The sequence below is a fragment of the Cygnus olor genome (assembly GCF_009769625.2).
Source record: "Cygnus olor isolate bCygOlo1 chromosome W unlocalized genomic scaffold, bCygOlo1.pri.v2 SUPER_W6, whole genome shotgun sequence".
NCBI classification, from domain to species: Eukaryota; Metazoa; Chordata; class Aves; order Anseriformes; family Anatidae; genus Cygnus; species Cygnus olor.
In genome coordinates this window covers 778,440-796,349 of record NW_024429077.1, presented here as the reverse complement: position 1 = coordinate 796,349, position 17,910 = coordinate 778,440, and the positions used below count along the sequence as shown (strand labels likewise).

The window sequence follows — 17,910 nt, the reverse complement described above, 5'->3', positions numbered from 1 at the left end:
AGGCCTGTTGCTAGGGGGTCTTCGTCAGTCCTCTGGTGGTCGTGAGGATGAAGATCGTCGTCTTCCTCTGCGTTGGGGTCGTGACTTTGCTGCGGTGTGTGTGTTCCCATGCAAGGAGGAATGCCATTTTGCCCTTATTTGGAGCTGGTTTCTATTGCAATTGTTAACATAACAGGAAGTTCCCATACTTGTTTTTTTCCTTCAACAGGATATTGGGGGTATAAGCAGTCAACCGTTGAAACCCCCCTATCAGCAACATTTAATGAACAAACAAAGCTTTACCCATTACAATCCCCCCTTTTTCTCTGTATCATTTTGTTCATTAAATCTATTTAGTTCTAATTGACTCAGGATTAATGTTTCCTCTAGTATGGGTCTATCATTTATCGATTTGTACTTTGTCCTCATAAGCATCTGATGAGCAGCCTCCAATCTACCTTTAACAATGGTTATGACTTTGTTAAGGATACAAGGACCAAACGTCAGTCCTAGGGTTAATAAAATCAGCGGGCCAACTATTGTTGACAACAGAGTGGTGAGCCATGGCGAGTGATTATACCAGGACTCGTACCAGCTTTGCTGGGCCTCCCGCTCTCTTTTTCTCCTTTCCAATCCTTCTCTAAGTTTGGTCATGGTATCCCTCACAATCCCAGTATGATCAGCATATACACAACATTCCTCCCTGAGTGTGGCGCACAATCCTCCTTGTTGTAAATACAATAAATCTAGTCCTCTGCGATTCTGTAATACCACTTCGGATAACGATCTCATAGATTTTTCTAAAGCACTGATAGATTTTTCAATTCTGGCTAAATCTTCATCCACAGCTGCTCTCAGGGAGGTGATCTCTCTTCCTTGTTTGATTAGCGAAGCAACTCCTGTGCCTACCCCTGCACCCCCCCCCAAAACCATTAGGGTAGCCACTGTCAGTGTGGAAATTGGTTCCCGTTTTGTCAAATGGTGTTCTTGATTGATCTGATTGTCATACATAAAATTCTCTGGGTGGTAGACTATCTTTGGGATGATTATTACTTGAACACAGAATTCTACAGACCCATTGAACAAGTCCAGGGATAAACAAGGGGTAACTCCTATCTTTGAACATACCCACCTAGCATCCTTCGCTGGTAATAACCGTTCCGCCGGTTTCTTTATACTTCCGATGTTAGTTTGATTTGCACACAAGTGCATTTTATCGGGTGGGACTTGTCCCACGCATCTCCCCTTCCCAGTCACTTGGGTCAGCGTTATGCCCTGACCCTCTTTCCCCCACGTACATTGTGAGGGATTGGATCCATTTACCCGTCGGGCCTTCTCATTGACCCCCACAGCTTCGTAAAAGGGCGGCCTTACCCCATAACAAAGCCAGCACCGCTCAGTCAGGTTAGGGTTGGTAGCATTTAACAGCTGGTAGCTTACTTGCATCAATTTCCACAGGGCCCCTTCCTGGGTTCGAGCTAGGGCAGAGGTAGAAACCTATTTGGTTCAGACACGGGCTTATGGGTGCCAGTTGACAAAGGGATGTGAGAAAACTTGGTGCACCCACCGTAGTTACTTGGTTAATGATAACTTGGTCCTCCCAAGCCGGACAGGGGATAGTCAATAGGAGAGGTAGCGCCAACATACACCAGAAGGGCAACGTCCTTTTATAATTCTGGGGAGGCGGCTTCGAGTTATGGTGGGTACTAGGGCGGTTTATTCGGCCGGACTCCATCATCTCAAATAGGGGTGGGTACCAAATAACTCTCCCCACTGTTGTACTCCTCTGCCTCGCCCGCCTACTTGGTTGCCTCAAGCAGCAGGGTTCACTTTCTTCACGGCAGCAAGGGTAATCTTCAGGGGCCTAGGTACCGATTTCCCTCTTCCAGCCACTCCCAGTCCCAGTTACTCACTCCTCCTTAGGCGCGTTACCCTTCTGATGTATGGGTCTGGGTACATTAAAGAATTTCCCTTCCCCTACTTCCCGGTTTCGTTTACAGTGAACCTATTATTCCTTAGAGAAGGTTACCGATCATACGATTACGAATTCACTCATCAGTCCCTTTTTGCATGGTCAGCCTCAAGTCTCCGGGTTGGCTGGTCACTCTCCACCGTTCCTCCGGTATTGGTCCTTTAACTCGGCTGGCGTGAGTCCATCCTTTCTCGGCTGTCCGGACAGCTGTGTCTGTGGTAAGTAGAACAAGGTAGGGTCCTTCCCAACGAGGAGTTAAAGAGGTCTCTTTCCAGGATTTTATCAGAACCTGGTCTCCTGGTTTGATCCTGTGTATGGCCATCTCTGGGGGGGGGGGCATTGTACTACTCCTTTTGCTGCAGGATCCCCCTTATATTGTGAGGTGACAATACCCTCAGTTCGCCCTCAAAGGTGATTTTATGCGTTTCTTCCACCAGGAGCGCAGCCACGACCACTGCCTGGAGACAGGTGGGCCATCCCCTACTCACGGGGTCCAAAAGTTTAGAAAGATCTCCCACGGGTTTCTTTTTCCCTGCCCAGTCTTGAGTTAAGACCCCGAACGCTGTCCCCTCCTTTATGGTGATAAATAGATAAAAGGGTCTCTTCACATCGGGTAAATTTAACACAGGAGCGTTCACTAAATCCATTTTTAAGTCTATCAGGCTTTGCTCATCACTTTGGCTCCATTTCATTAATCCTTCCCCAACCAGTTTCTGATACAAAAACTTCACTTTGCTACTATAATTTTCAATCCATTGTCGACAGTATCCTAACAACTCCAGCAGCTGCCTAACTAACTTGTCTTCTGCTTTTTGACGCTTGTAGTGACAAAATCCCATTCACTCGTTCGGGGTCTAGTTTCTTAGTGCCCTTACTTAGCCAATGTCCTAAATATTTCACCTCTTCCTCCGTGAACTGTAATTTTGACTTTGATACTTTTAGTCCCTTTAAGCTCAAGAAGTTTAGTATCTTGATACTTTCTGTCCTGACTGCCTCCTGACTCTCTCCTGCTAACAGCAAATCATCCACATATTGGACTAAGGTTACTTCAGGATTTGGTTCATAGTTCTCTAATACTTGTTCTAATGCCTGACCGAATAGATATGGTGATTCCGTGAATCCTTGGGGAAGCACGGTCCATCTTAATTGTTGTTTCCGATGGGTTGCAGGATCTTCCCACTCGAAGGCGAAATAATCCCTGCATTCCTTTTTTAAAGGACATGCCCAAAACACATCTTTTAGGTCTATGACACTATACCATTTCTGCGCTGGGAACAGCTGACTTAGCAAGGTATGTGGGTTAGCTACTACAGGAAATCTGGTTATTGTTCTTTTGTTGACCTTCCTCAAGTCTTGGACTAGCCGATAAGAGCCATCAGATTTCTTGATAGGTAATATAGGAGTGTTATGAGGTGACATGCAAGGCTCCAGTAATCCCTGTTGTAGTAGCCTCTCGATTACTGGGTGCAGCCCCTCCCTGCCTTCTTGAGACATTGGGTATTGTTTTACCCTGATAGGAGTCTTGGGATTCCTGATAGTGACTTCAAAGGGATTAATATCTAAACGGCCTACTGATTCGGGAGAATACCACACCTCAGGGTTTATTTTTGCCTCGTCCTCTACAGTGAGGGCGTATAATTTAACCTCAATTCCTTTATTTTTCACCTCCAAATTAATTTTTAGCTTAACCATTAAGTCTCTTCCCAACAGGTTATATTCAGCTTCTGGTACTAATAAAAAGGATCCTGTGCAACTTTGGGCTGGGGTCTCTATTTTCACCCCCTTTATTACTGAGACCCTAAAGGGCTCTCCTTTGGCTCCTATCACCTGTAATTTCTCCGAGGAAGGTTGACATCCCCGGGGTACCATTTGGACAGTCGATCTTTCTGCCCCAGAGTCCACAAGGAACTCCACTTCTTGATGCTGGGGACCTAACTTCAATTTTATCAAGGGCTCCGTTATACCAGAAGTCCCCAGTAGATGGAGCCCCTGACTCCCCTAATCTTCTTTAAACATTCGCTCATCTTGTAAGCGTTTTCTGCAGTCCTTTTTCATGTGTCCCTTCTTTTGGCAATAAAAACATTCTAGCTGTCTTAGATCCCTCTGATCACTCTGGCTCCTCGGAGGTCTTTTTCGTGGTAGCGGAACACCCATTGGGCGAAGGGGGAGCCCTTTTTGTCCTTCCCGGACCGCTGCCACTAGAATCCTGGCCTGCCTTTTCTGAGTCTCTTCTTCTCTTCGCACATATACCTTCTGAGCTTCTCTCAGCAGTTCGTCCATCCCTCTATCCTGCCAATCCTCTAACTTTTCTAATTTACGCCTGATATCCCCCCATGATTTTGCCACAAATTGCGTTTTTAACAAGGCCTGTCCCACCGGTGTACCAGGGTCCAGTCCCGAATAAAGCTGGAGGTTCTTCCTTAATCTCTCCAGCCATTCTGTGGGAGTTTCATCCTTCTTCTGATGTTCACTAAAGACCTTATTTATATTTTGTCCTCTAGGGACTGACTCCCTTATACCTTGTACAATAATAGTCCTTAAATCCTGCATATGACCCCTATCTTGTTCATTTTGGTTATTCCAGTTAGGCCTCTGTAGGGGCCATTTAAGATCTCCCGCAGGACCCTGCTGGTGTTACTGGTCCCAGATTCGCATTCCAGCCCTCCGGATCATATTTCTTTCTTCTGCAGTGAATAATATACCTAAAATGGCCTGGAGTTCTTCCCAGGTGTAAACATTAGACCCCAAGAACTGGTCTACTCGCTCAGAGACTCCAAGAGGATCTTCTAAGAGATTTCCCATTTCCTTCTTGAATTCTCTGACGTCTCCCGTATTTAGGGGGATGGAGACGTATCCCATACCGGGTTGGGGCCCTCCCATTGCAACCTCTCTTAGGGGATATAGTCTACCCTCACCCTCTCGATTTCTAGTTTGGCTCCGAGTTACCCGTCTAGTTCCCCGAGGGGTGTCCGTGGCCGAATCAGAGTCACTATGGTAGCCCGGAGCCGTGGGGGGGGCTGGAGGTGAGGGAGGAGGGGGTATATAAGGGGGGGGTGAAAGTGGGACTTCTTCCTCATTCCGTTCATTCTTTTTCCTCCCCCCTTTTTCTCTTAATGGGTATAAGTTGGCTCGGGTCTCAGATCCTATCCATAGGTGTGCATACTCACTCTCCTCTAGGCTGAAAGGCTCCTTTGAATTCACATAAAGGTTTAGAGCCTGACAGATCCATTCCTCAAAGGACCCAAACACGGGCCAATATAACGGGTGAGCCCCTAATTTGCTTCCCACCCCAGACTTCCATACAATAATGTATCATCTTAACTTTATCCTTACCCCGCCTAGAGGGGTAATTGTTCCAATTTTTAATCATTAACCCTAACGGGCTTTCCGGTGGTATCGGGGGCAACCTAGCCTTGGGTTCCGACCCACCCATGGGACCAGAAGACTTGCTCTTCTTCTGTCCCATCTTCCAGAGTGCCTTCACACACACACACAGTCTTCACCTCCCGTTCGTGGCCCAGTCCCTCGCGGGAGGTGGGAACCGCACTACCAAGGAGTCCGCACTCGCTTCGTCCTCGATTGGACGTCTCACACAGGCACACTCTGGGCTTCCCAACCCCAACCGAACGGATAACCGGCCTATACTGACTCACTCCTGAGTCTTCGTTCGGAGCTTCGTGCACAAAGATTAAGGGGTTACCGGTTGTTTATTTACTTATCGCTGGAACTTTAGGTTCGTCGGTAGGGGTGCGTTGGCTTGGGGACCTCCAGACAGGGACCGCAAAATCAGCGGGGCGCGCCTCCCCTGGGAGGGATCCAGCCAAGCTACCACTATCCGAGTCACGGCACCAATTTGTTATAAATTAGTTTTGGTAGAAATCATTCCCAACACATCGTGGGTAGGGTAGATCGAATTTCAATTTATTTGAGCAATTCAGCAAGCAGCGATAAGTAAAACAGCGCTGGGCGGCCGGGGAGTCTCCTGCTCCGCCAACGGCGCACACCTAAGCCCACCAGAGTCTCGATTTATAGTCTTGTGGTTCTGGGTTTTTAGTGGCACATCCTGGTGTCTTCTTACACTGCAAGGCCTGTTGCTAGGGGGTCTTCGTCAGTCCTCTGGTGGTCGTGAGGATGAAGATCATCGTCTTCCTCTGCGTTGGGGTCGTGACTTTGCTGCGGTGTGTGTGTTCCCATGCAAGGAGGAATGCCATTTTGCCCTTATTTGGAGCTGGTTTCTATTGCAATTGTTAACATAACAGGAAGTTCCCATACTTGTTTTTTTCCTTCAACAGGATATTGGGGGTATAAGCAGTCAACCGTTGAAACCCCCCTATCAGCAACATTTAATGAACAAACAAAGCTTTACCCATTACACTGGGTTCTTGAGGGACTTCATCACCTGCTGAACTACATTATGGCCTCCTTGTTCTCACCCAGCTTGACCCATGCCCATTCCTGGTGCAGGTAGGCAGCTGCTCTCCACGTGAGGCAGTGCAGACTCTCACTCTTCTGGGACAGGAGCCCACTGGCCAGCCCTGTGCCCGGTGAGGGGTACTCTGGCTGCTCCAGCCTCTCCTCAAGGAAATACCCTTAACTCAAACTGACGTAAACTGAGCTAAACCAAGGGGAGGTTCAGGAAAAGGAGAATGCAGAAATCCAGTACTTCCCTGGAGATATTTCAGGTCAGACTCATCAACATGCCCCTCTGCATCCCACCTGGGACATGGGCTGGCCACACCAATGCTGTCCCTAGCTAGAAAGTCACCCTGACCCCTCTCTTCTGCTCCAGGGTCTTGACAGATGAAAACCAACATGCTTGCAGCTCAGTGACAAACTGTGGCTCTCCTACAAGGCAGCACCCACTGCTGGGGCAACCTCCCCACCTTCCCCGTGAAAGAACACTGCAACTTTGATTTATTTAGATTTATGCACAAAGAACATTTCCCCTAGTCCTAGGTGCACAGAGAGGAGTCTAAAATCTCACAAAATTCACAAATCAGTCTCACACTTCACCTTCTCAACGCTGAATATCAGTGAAGAAGAATATCAACACTGATATTCTGCTGAGAGCAGTGCTGTGCCCCAGCCTCCCACTGTGTAGCTACACTACTGGATATGTCCTAGAGCACTGCCCAGGTAGCTACATACTGAAATTAAGCATGAGGAAAGAGCTGCTCCTCCTGCTCCATCCAGGCAGTGTATTTCTAGGATGGCTTTAAACTGTAGCCCAGTCCTACCAATCTGTGCTCTCGCCCAGATGGAAGAAAAGTATTTAGAGAAGCAGTTTACAGGCCCTGAAAGCTGGTTTATCTGTGGAAATCCAGCTAGACATGAGTGGGTGTGACTGCCCAGTGCCACTCTGGAACAGAAAAAACTCCACAGTCCTACCCCAAACTTGCAGCAGTGTGGTGTAATGACCACACGGACACCAGGGTTCTTTTAGGATCAGTAACTGCTGCTACTTTATTGATGACATAACTTCATTTCTCTCTTATTGAGGGCCTAACTTCATCTCTCATATTGAGGGCATAACTTCATTCTCCTGTTGCATCCATGTTTTCATCCTCATATTGAGGACAGGCTCCCTTCTTATACCATTCGCCCCACAGCAGTACTTTTCCACTAACTAACTATTCATTGGTCAAACAACTTTGCCTGGCAACAGCAAACACCCAGCAACTTCCATGCCTTAATGGCTGGAGAACAGGCAACCCGAGACAGCAAGGCGTCTCCTGAATCACCCTTCTTTGTTCCCTCTGAACTCTTTACATTCCTGATGGCCTCATCGTTAAGAGTCCGATGTTATCACCAACCATGGGGCTTGTCGACCCCCATGGCCACACTCCCACACAGCAGGACCCCTGCATAAGATAAAGGGCTAGCCAAGCCTCGGGGGAAGAGCTGCTTACTGGTTGGATAGAGATGCTGCAGGATCCCATTGTCCACAGTGTGAAGATCCTTCACATTGAAAAAAGGGAAGAAATACGAGCGGAAAAACTTCTTTGGGAAGAGTCCTTCCCAAGTGTCATCACCCATGAAGACCACTCTTCTTCCTGAAGCAGAAAGAAAGGAATTAATGGGAGCAGGGAGCATGCCATTACCCACATTAGTGCAAAGAGCCCGGGCAGATCCAGGTCAGGCTCTAGAGCACTGGCTCCTCTCCAACCCACACTCAAAAGTGACCTAAAAGTAAAATCCTGGGCTCAAACTTGAAACATGACAGTGATGGGGCTTCATATGCAGAAAAGAGAAGGCAAAAGCAGGGCAACTTTCCATCACCCTCACTCTGCCCGTCCTTGTCCTGTCTGCCACCAGTCACCCCTTGGTGTTTTCATAGAGCCTATTCAGCATGGGAGCAGGATCCATCCATCCCCCTGAGCAGGGTCTACAAGTGTTTTTGGCCTCTGATGATTTACTGCATGTGCCCTCCTTTCTCATGCACAGGGAAGCTGACAGCCCAGCACTGCTGCCTCACCCCAGGCACAGGCGTGACTGATGTCTGTGCTGCACTGAGCCCTGGAAGGAAATCTCTGGGTAACACAATCACAGACTGGCCAAGGTTGGAAGGGACCTCTGAAGATCATCTAGTCCAACCCCCTGCCGAGCAGGATCACCCAGAGCACATTGCGCAGGATGGCATCCAGACGGGCCTTGAATATCTCCAGAGAAGGAGACTCCACAACCTCTCTGGGCAACCTGTCCCAGTGCTCTGTCACCCTCGCAGTAAAGAAATGCCCTCTCACATTCAGCCGGAACTTCCTGTGCTTCAGTTTGCGCCCGTTGCCTCTTGTCCTGTCGCTGGGCACAACTGAAAAGAGACCAGCTCCATCCTCTCGACACCCTCCCCTCAGATATTTATACACATTGATGAGGTCTCCCCTCAGTCTTCTCTTTTCCAGGCTAAAGAGGCTCAGTTCTCTCTCTCTACTACGTCATCCCACCCAAACAAGCTCTTTACAGCACACCCAGGCAGCATCAAATTACACAGAAAAAGTGGTGACAGCCGCAGACACCCTGCGTGATGCCCCCACGGCATACCTGGCCCCAGCTCTGCCCCCATCAGGCCTATTACCCGACCGCAAACAGAACCCACTGGCAATGCCCTTGGCTTCTCAAAGCCACTCCTGGTGGTGACCTTGTGACAGTCACCGCTTGTACAACCACTTTCACCTGCTTTCTCATCATCTTTGTAGAAATCCTAGCCAAGCTCCCATTTGCTTCCTACTCTCGGTACAAGCCAGAGAAACCCAGCCTGCATGACAGCTCTGGCCAAGACAACTGACATCTGGGTGAGGGAAAAAAAAAATTAGCTGAGGGATAGAGGTGTGGTAAACAGCTCCCTTCCTGAGGAAGAGAGGAATAAAGGTCCCATGTGAATGCTGACTAGCGTTTTCCATGTTCCCCTCCCGGTCAGACACCACACATACCGTTCTGCACCAGCTGTGCCAGCAGGTTGTCCTCCTGGATCGCATAGGTGGCAAAGTTGCTGCCCACGTCAATGAAAGCATGCAGCGAGCTGGTGGTGAGGCCCTTGATGTGCTGCCTGGTGGCAGTGGGGGGATCAGCTCAGAAGCGGTAGAGGCAGGCATGGCAGGGCTAGGAGCTCGCCAGGTGGTGCAGGAAACTCAGCTTGTTCTCGTAGGGCAACAGGCTGACCTTGGCTGGGTTAAACCTGGCAAACTTGAAATGGAGGGCATCGATGATGACCAGCACAGCCTTGGGAAAGCACTAGGGCACCCAGCAGGAGCCTGGCGGGAGGCTCTGCTTGTCCCACGGCGGTGGCACGAGCAGGTTTGAGCAGGAACTGCTGTTGGGAAGCTCAATCCGGGTGAGCAGGAAACCACTCATGAAGAGCATGATACCAGCAAAAAAAAGAAAGCAGACCCAGGCCAGGAAGAGCAGCAGTGGCCACCGCTGCATCCTATGGGGAAAAACAGGTAAACTTAGTCCCTTACGGCTCTACTGGGGTCAGGTGACAGCCACCTCACCAGTACCCACCCCTTGTACCCTATTGTCCCTCCAGTCACTACCCTACAAACCTACCCCTGCACAAACCCGGGTAAAGTCCTGGGCAATGCCCCTTGTGCTGCCGCCACTCCGTGCCACCCCTAGCCATCTCCCAGTACCCCAACTCCCCTCTGCTGCCCCCCCTGCCCCCCCATTCCCCCAGCCTACTGTCTAATCCCTGCCCCCTTCCGTGCACCCCCAACCCCCCCCTGCACCCCCAACCACCCCCACACCCTCCCCAACCCCCCTACGTGGACCATCCCCGTGCCCCCACTCCTCCTGCAAGCCACCCCGCAGCCCCCCCCATCCCTCACCTACCGCTCCCCTCCCTTCCCCACCCTCCTCACTGTCCCAGCGCCCCCCGGTGTCCTCTGGCCTCCCCGGGCCTCCCAGCCTCGCCGCCCTCCGGCCTCGCTTACCTGCGGCCTCCGCCGCCCTCGGAAGCGCCCAGGAGCGGCGACGCAAGGCTCGGCGGAGGCGACAGCGGCCCCTGGCGGCCGGGCGCCGTTCCCCCCAGCTGACACCAGCTGCACCAGTACCCAGTGCACCCCTGTCCCCGTCCCCTTAGGACAGCAGCTACAACTCGAGCCGCCACCCGCGAGCAATTGAAGCCCAGCCTGGTGCAAGTCTGCATGTGAATCCAGCCACGGGGACAGGCAGCCCACAGTCCCACAGAGGAATCCTCTTGCAGATTGTCCCGGCCTCCGAGTTGCTCGGGATGAACATCACCTCACGCTGCATCCCTCTGTATCAATACAGAGCCCTGAGCACTGTTATAAATGACTGAGTCCCAAATAGGACTGCAATCAAAGTTTACAATTTATTAAATGAATAGAGGCAAGCAAACAGCGCTGGGTGCGCCGGGAGTCTCTGCTCCACCAAGACGCACACCCGTTACGTAAGGCGGCTGATTTTTATGCTCCTAGGTTAATACATATTCATTACTACTTCTAGAAGAAGCAGGGTTATTATAATTGGTTTCCCGAATCCGAAGCCCTCCCAGGGGCGCCTGTGTATCAGTCTCTGGTGGTCTCTCGGGGGTCGTTCGTGCTGAAGGCTCATGGTCTTCCTCCCAGATTTTGCCCTTCAATCGTCCTTCAGCTCCCCCTTCCTCCTTATTTGGTGGCCTCTGGGCCAGATGTCAGAAACTACTGCACATCCTGTGCAGCAGTCAGCAGTTTTTCTCTAAAAAATCCCTTTGTTCTCTTATCACCTAAACCCAGGCCTCAATGTTAACCCTTCAAATCCCTTAGTAGCACGAATTGCTGGACCATTCCTTACAATCCCTCACCTTCTTTTTAATATCATCAATTCGTGTCTCTTCTTCAACCTTTGTTAGTAACAATTGGATTTCATCAGTCAGTTCTCGGGGAGTCCATTTCTTAAGCATCATTATTGACACATCACCTTTTTTCTCTACCAAAGTCATCACAAATTGGGTGCTATTTATTATTTGCCGTATCAACAACGTAAAGCAAGGTGTCATACAAGGTATAAACAATAACGTCATTACACCACATAAAAATAAAAATAGCATCCTTTTAACCCATGGTCCACCGGGCAACCACGAAAAGAAATCCCAATCCATACCCTTCTGAGTTTGTACTGGGACGTGGGCTAGCTTTCTAATTTCCTTTGTTATCTGTTTAACCACTTTTCCATTATCATCAATCTGTAAACAACAATTAGAATCGTTCAGTTTTCCACACACTCTCCCTTCTTCTGCTAGTAAATAGTCTAAGACCATTCTATGTTGAAAGATAGCATTCCTCATCTGAGTGGATTGATCAGCCAGAAGATCCAAGGCCGTCGCTGTTTGATTGGTTACAGTTTCGAGGATAGCTTGCAACCTAATTATTCCGTTCAAATTATAAATAGGTTCTCGGGCTCCTGATACCAACTCATTCGGGTTCCAGGTAGCTGGCCCATAATGCTGTATGATTCTTTCAGGAGGCCATTCATCCTTTCCCCATTTTTGGGCACTACCCCCGGCTAAGGAAGTATCAATAGATCGTTTCATTCTGTTCAGGTCATCATATAATCTTATTCCTAAATGATTTCCTTGTGTTTGTGACAATAAAAAGAACAAGGGTCTTATGTACCCCACATAGCATATTCCCGACCAGTTTCCGGATAGCCTCTTGTAAGCATGTTTGCCACACACCCAATAATGTCCCTTTAGGGCCCACGTCCCATTTGGAAAAGGACCATCCCATCCCTCTTTACCCTTTGGGGCGTGATAATACAGAGTGTCCTTGTTACCGAGTGGTCCTGTTACAGTGTCTGCCCCGTTTGTACTCGTATATGCGCACTTCCAAGCTCCCACGTTGGGTTTCCACTTACAGTCACAATTCAGTTCTCTTTGGTGGCCTGTCATATTATAAGCTGACCAGAAATGTTTAAAGAACACTCGCCTCCCGTTCTCATCCTGCCATTTCCAACGACAGACCCGCACCACATGCTGTTCCTTAGTGGTGTTATCACGCTGACAGCTCAAGATTTGACCATCGAATTGTCCCCCCGCTTGTGCTCTTGCCACAGTTTCACATCCGGATCCAAAAAATTCTCTATATGAGCATTTCAGCCAAGTCCCGTTTCTCAGCTGGACATGTGTGGCGTTCCATTTCCCACTATGTGCTGTACAGTTTATAGGACTACATCCAGGATCGGTACAATCATATCTGGGGGACAGAGTCCAATTGCAAATGCTTTTTCCCACCGCCACTGTTCCTGTTCTGTTCAAGCAGTATACACCCCGAGCTGACGAGTGCAACTGCCATGGGCCTCCTTCCTCTTTCCAAAATTGTGTCCCACTATGAACTTCGCTCAAATTACTGACCCACCACTTGGGTTCGACCGGGCCTGCTACCCAGGGCCAACTTTCGGTTCCCCCCCGGTCCTCCACAAATCCAGCAGTTACTAAGGTTAAAGGCCTTGGCCACTTCCTCCCCCAAAGTGAAAAAGTTATTCCTCCATTCCTGCCCATGGCCCAATTGCCCCTGTAAAAACAATACCAGGAAGTATAGCATTTCTTATCCTTTTGCGCCGTCCAATCTTGAGAGTGTGGGAAACGCCTTCAATCATGGGGTTGGGCCCGCTTTCAGAGCTTGTGTTACCATTCAGCCCTTCGGGGTGATACAGCTCCTGGAAAAACTAATCACAATTTTATTATGGGTTTAAAAGGTTCTCATGTTATTTTTCTCAGGACAACCTGATCTTAGCGCGGGAGAAGTCCGGTCGAGGCCCTCTCACTCGGCGGTCAATACCCGTAGGGGTTGCCTCCCTCGGTAGACCATACACACCGCAGTGGAGGGTCCTACCCCGGTCTTGCCTTCTCCCTTTCCTCCCTGCAGCCTTGTCCTCTTTATCCAGTGCCCTTAATTCATGCAGAACCTCATTGCCAGGATATTAGTTCCTCTTTAGTCTCAGTTTCAGTTCCCCAGGAGTGGACTCAACCCTCCAGGCTTCGGCAGTTATTGGTCCTTTTATCCTGGATGCGTGGGTCCAACCCCTTTCTGCTGTTCTCACAGTTGTTTCAGTAGTAAGTAAAACAAGGTATGGTCCCCCCCATCGGGGGTTCAATGATTCCTCTCTCCAGGTTTTTATTAAGACCTTGTCTCCTGGTTGTATCTTATGAATAGCAAATCCTAAAGGTGGTGTTTGAGTCATCATCCCAATTTCTCTTAGCTCCTGTAATCTCCTTCCAATGGTAATTATATATTTCTGGATACTATGATCCTCAACTACATTGTTCCCTAGGGGCATCCCTTGAGAATAAGGCATACCATATAACATTTCATATGGTGATAATCCAGTCTCACTGTGTGGTTTAGTTCTTATGTTTAAAAGTGCCAATGGTAAGCATTTCGTCCAGGGCAGCTGTGTCTCGATCATTAACTTAGCCAACTGTTGTTTTATTGTTTGATTCATCCTTTCTACTTTCCCTGAGCTTTGTGGGTGCCACGGAGTGTGGTATTCCCACTGAATACCTTTCAAGGGGTACATCCTTCGAATCTTTGCGGCTCGATTATTTCCACACAATTGTGTTCCAACGGTCCTTCTTCTGGAACAGTTCCTAGAAATACTGCTGGATTTAACAGGTTAGTCGTTTTCAAGGTTACGTCATCTTGTTCAGTTAGTATTGCCTGATATTTCATCATCTGGCTGGGTGATAACCAGTGGCCCCCCCTTTTGTTCTAAAACGGTTGTTACCATATGTGGTACAAAAACTTCAATATGTTTTCCCATTCGAAGGCAAATAATTTTCTACTATCTTTATCAAGAGGTATGCAAAAGAAGGCATCCTTTAAATCTATCACGGTAAACCATTTATATTTCTCTCTCACAGATGTTAACAATGTGTAAGGATTAGCTACTACCAGGTGAATGTCCTTTGTTATTTCATTTATTGCTCTAAGATCTTGTACCAATCTATACTCGCCATTCGGCTTCTTTACTGGAAAAATTGGAGTATTGTATTCCGATTTACATTCTTCCAGAATCTGATATTTGAGAAATTTGTCAATAATTTTCACTATCCCCTGCCTAGCTTCTATCTTAAATGGATATTGTTTGATTCAAACAGGTTTGGCTAATAGATCCCATCCCAAGAGTGGAATCGGGCATTCTGGTACATACAAAAATTCATGGGTTAGTTCCTTACCCCCAAAACGCAAATCAAGGGGTTGTAAGAATGGCCGTTCCTCCTCCTTCCCTGTGGCTCCAATTATTGTAGTTGTCTTAGTTCCTAATCGTCCTTTTAAACTATTTAACACTGAATATGTTGCTCCTATTACGTTTACTGACTAATTAACACAGAGAAAGAAGCTCCCATAACCAACAAAAAAATTCAAGCCTCTGTCTTCGTTTCCTAGCTTTATTTCAACTAGTGGACCTGCTAGGGTAGATGCCCCAGGTCCCCGTCATTCCTGACTGTTGTAAGTTTGTCCTGCAGCCTAAGACAATTTCTTTCTGATATCAGGGGCCGATTGCCCTAGAAAGAGGCTAGCCAATTGCCTCTGTCTGTGTTTTTTTTCTTTTTTTTTTTTTTTAAGCCAGGTCCATTTTTTTTTCATTGCATTTCAAAGTTGGTCCAAAAATTCAAAAATTCCATAGGGGTTTCTTTTGGACCTTGTTGGAACAGATTCTCAATTCCCAATTTAACCAGATTTTGGTATTTACATAATTTCCGGGGTGATTAGGGTCTCAGTGGGGGGGTCGGTCAGGGGAATGCAATCGTTGACAGTTCCCTGAGCGGTCCCACTGGCAATCTGAGCTCACACATGAACTCAGGTTGTTTTAAGAGTTAGCTGCTTTTCTGTTTCCACGACAACTCTCTCGGACCCATCACGGTCCCTCTGCCCCAGAGGGCTCACACCCGCGATTTAGAGATCTCAGCCTCGGGTTGAGGCGGAACTATTAGCATTCCTACATCCTCTTTCCCTGCTCATTCAGCTTCAAACAGCTCTGTTAAATACTACATGCCACGCAACCTTTAACACCTTCAACAACCCTTTTAACACTTGCTTTATCTTCCTCCAGCCTGTACTTTTCTAATGCCAACACCAAAGGCTCAGTCAGGGGCCAACTTAATTCCATACCTTTTCCCTCCACGATGCTGAAACAAAGTATCAGTATACAACATTTCATCCTATTTCCCTTCTCTCCTCAAAAACAACATTAATTGCAAGACACTGTTATAGTCGATTGACCCATAAAGTGGCCATTTAGCTTATATAGTGGCCACCATTGATTGCAATACTTAGTGAAAGTCCTCTTGCTTTCTGTGCCCCCATTTCTAACAATATCCTTCCAATGTGCCAATATGCACCCAAGGAGGCTTTCTTTAAAACGTCTTTGTTTTGGATATTACCCATTTCCTTGATTTCCCATTCCCTTTTATTTATTTATTTCTGTTCCTTATTAGTTACTGTCCCTTGTTTCAATTTCCACGCAAACCTTTTTATTGCCGGTTTTTACTATCTTTCCCTAATCTTCTTCCCAAATGTCCCAATTCTCTGGGATTAAACTCTTCCTTCCACATACAAACTTTACTATTTCAGATTCTTAATGAGCCCCGTTCCAATCATAAATCCACAGGGCTTCGGGAAAACACCTGAAGCACTCAGCCCTCCGTCTTCTAGACAAACAATACCACCTTTGTCACAAAATTTACATTTCAACAAGACCGAATTTCAAGCCGAATGCCAATTTTTCTCATGCACTTTGTTAGTAAGCCTACACAAAACAAGGAATCACTCCTGTGTATCCGTCAAGATGGGGGTTTAAAAAGGTATTGAGGCCTAAATAAATTCGCTCTCCCCCTTCTTACCAAATTCCCAGGACTCAAGCCCGAACCACCAAAGAAGTGACTCTCTCTGTTCTACCGCTTTGATAATCAGTCAGCACCCCCCCCCCCCCCCCCCCCCCCCCGATACGTGGGAAACCGACCAAACACCACAGCGAATATACCAAAACTTCTAAACTGTTACTTAGATAATGCTCCCACCTTCCTCCTTGTCACACACTGAAAACATTTAAGAACAAAATAGGATTACAAGATGCACCACCGGGGGTGGATTGTTAGGATATAGAGGTGGTAGGTTATCCAATGACTCCCATTCATCATCTTTTTCTTTTTCCTTTTTTTTTTTTCCTTCTTCTTCAAACTTCTCGTCTGCTTTTAGTGTAAATATTGAGTCTGGAAAAGGACGTGAAGTCCTGATCCATAATCCTGCATAATCACTTTCCTCCTGGCTAAAAAGGTTCCTTTGAATTAACATGTATATTTAAGGCCTGGCAAACCCAGTCTTCAAAGGATTCAAAAACGGGCCAAAAGACATGTGGTCTTAAAGGCTCCTTTGGCCATTCTATCATACAATACTGGACCATTTTTAATTTACTTTTTCCTTTTCTGGGGCCCCTATCGTTCCAGTTTCTAATCATTATCCCTAACGGACTTTCTGGTGGTATGTCTGGTAATTTGCTCCCTTTTCTCTGGTCTTCGATTTTGTCTGTCCCATCTAGGAATTTTACTGTGGCAATTCCTACAGCCCTTGGTTGCCTTAGTGAGAGTGTCTTGCAGGGGGTTTAGGACCTATCACCCACCCACGAATCCTATAGGAATCGCTTCGGTCCTTCACCGGCCAAGTCCCTCGTGGGAGATTGGAACCGCGGTTAGAAGACCTCCACAATCGCTTCGGAACTACGTTCCGTCTCAGTCACACTCTCACACAAACATAGGCAACCGAATCCCACCCAACCGAACTGTATACGCCTTAAATACTTACGACTCCGTCGTCTTCGTTCGGATCTTCGCGCGCAGAATTACGGGCAAAATATAGTGCTGCAGCCGGCAAAGGGAGCTCATAAAAAATCTAAATCTTTGCTTGCCCTTATTCAGGTTCAAGATGGCATTAGTCCCGACCCGACTCGAACAGGAGCCACCAAATGGTGGGGGCGCCCCTCCTAGATCAAGTCAGAATTCAGGAACCAAGACCATCCCGGACGAGCCCCCAATTGTTATAAATGACTGAGTCCCAAATAGGACTGCAATCAAAGTTTACAATTTATTAAACGAATAGAGGCAAGCAAACAGCGCTGGGTGCGCCGGGAGTCTCTGCTCCACCAAGACGCACACCCGTTACGTAAGGCGCCTAATTTTTTATACTCCTAGGCTAATACATATTTATTACTACTTCTGAAAGAGGCAGGGTTATTATAATTGGTTTCCCGAATCCGAAGTCCTCCCAGGGGCGCCTGTGTATCAGTCTCTGGTGGTCTCTCGGGGGTCGTTCGTGCTGAAGGCTCATGGTCTTCCTCCCAGATTTTGCTCTTCAATCGCCCTCAGCTCCCCCTTCCTCCTTATTTGGTGGCCTCTGGGCCAGATGTCAGAAACTACTGCACATCCCGTGCAGAGTCAGCAGTTTTTCTCTAAAAATCCCTTTGTTCTC

At 47.8% G+C, this 17,910-nt stretch overlaps 1 protein-coding gene across 1 annotated transcript; it reads right to left on the bottom strand.

The window, feature by feature from the left end:
- Positions 1 to 4,893: 4,893 nt before the first annotated feature.
- Positions 4,894 to 17,781, bottom strand: LOC121062986 (endogenous retrovirus group 3 member 1 Env polyprotein-like). The gene is made up of 4 exons (XM_040543298.1): positions 17,248 to 17,781; positions 12,995 to 13,111; positions 11,250 to 12,343; positions 4,894 to 5,058 (listed from the first exon to the last, which is right to left on the bottom strand). The coding sequence occupies exons 3-4, from the start codon at positions 12,333 to 12,335 to the stop codon at positions 4,894 to 4,896; spliced, it is 1,251 nt and encodes a 416-aa protein (XP_040399232.1). The 5' UTR covers positions 12,336 to 12,343; positions 12,995 to 13,111; positions 17,248 to 17,781.
- Between the last annotated feature and the right edge of the window lie 129 nt (positions 17,782 to 17,910).

Coding starts and splice junctions, on each gene's coding strand:
- LOC121062986 (XM_040543298.1), bottom strand. CDS start 12,335: ATGACAGGCCACCAAAGAGAACTGAATTGTGACTGTAAGTGGAAACCC. Junction 5,059..11,249: donor TTGATGATATTAAAAAGAAG/GTGAGGGATTGT, acceptor ACCCATTAAGAG/AAAAAGGGGGGAGGAAAAAG.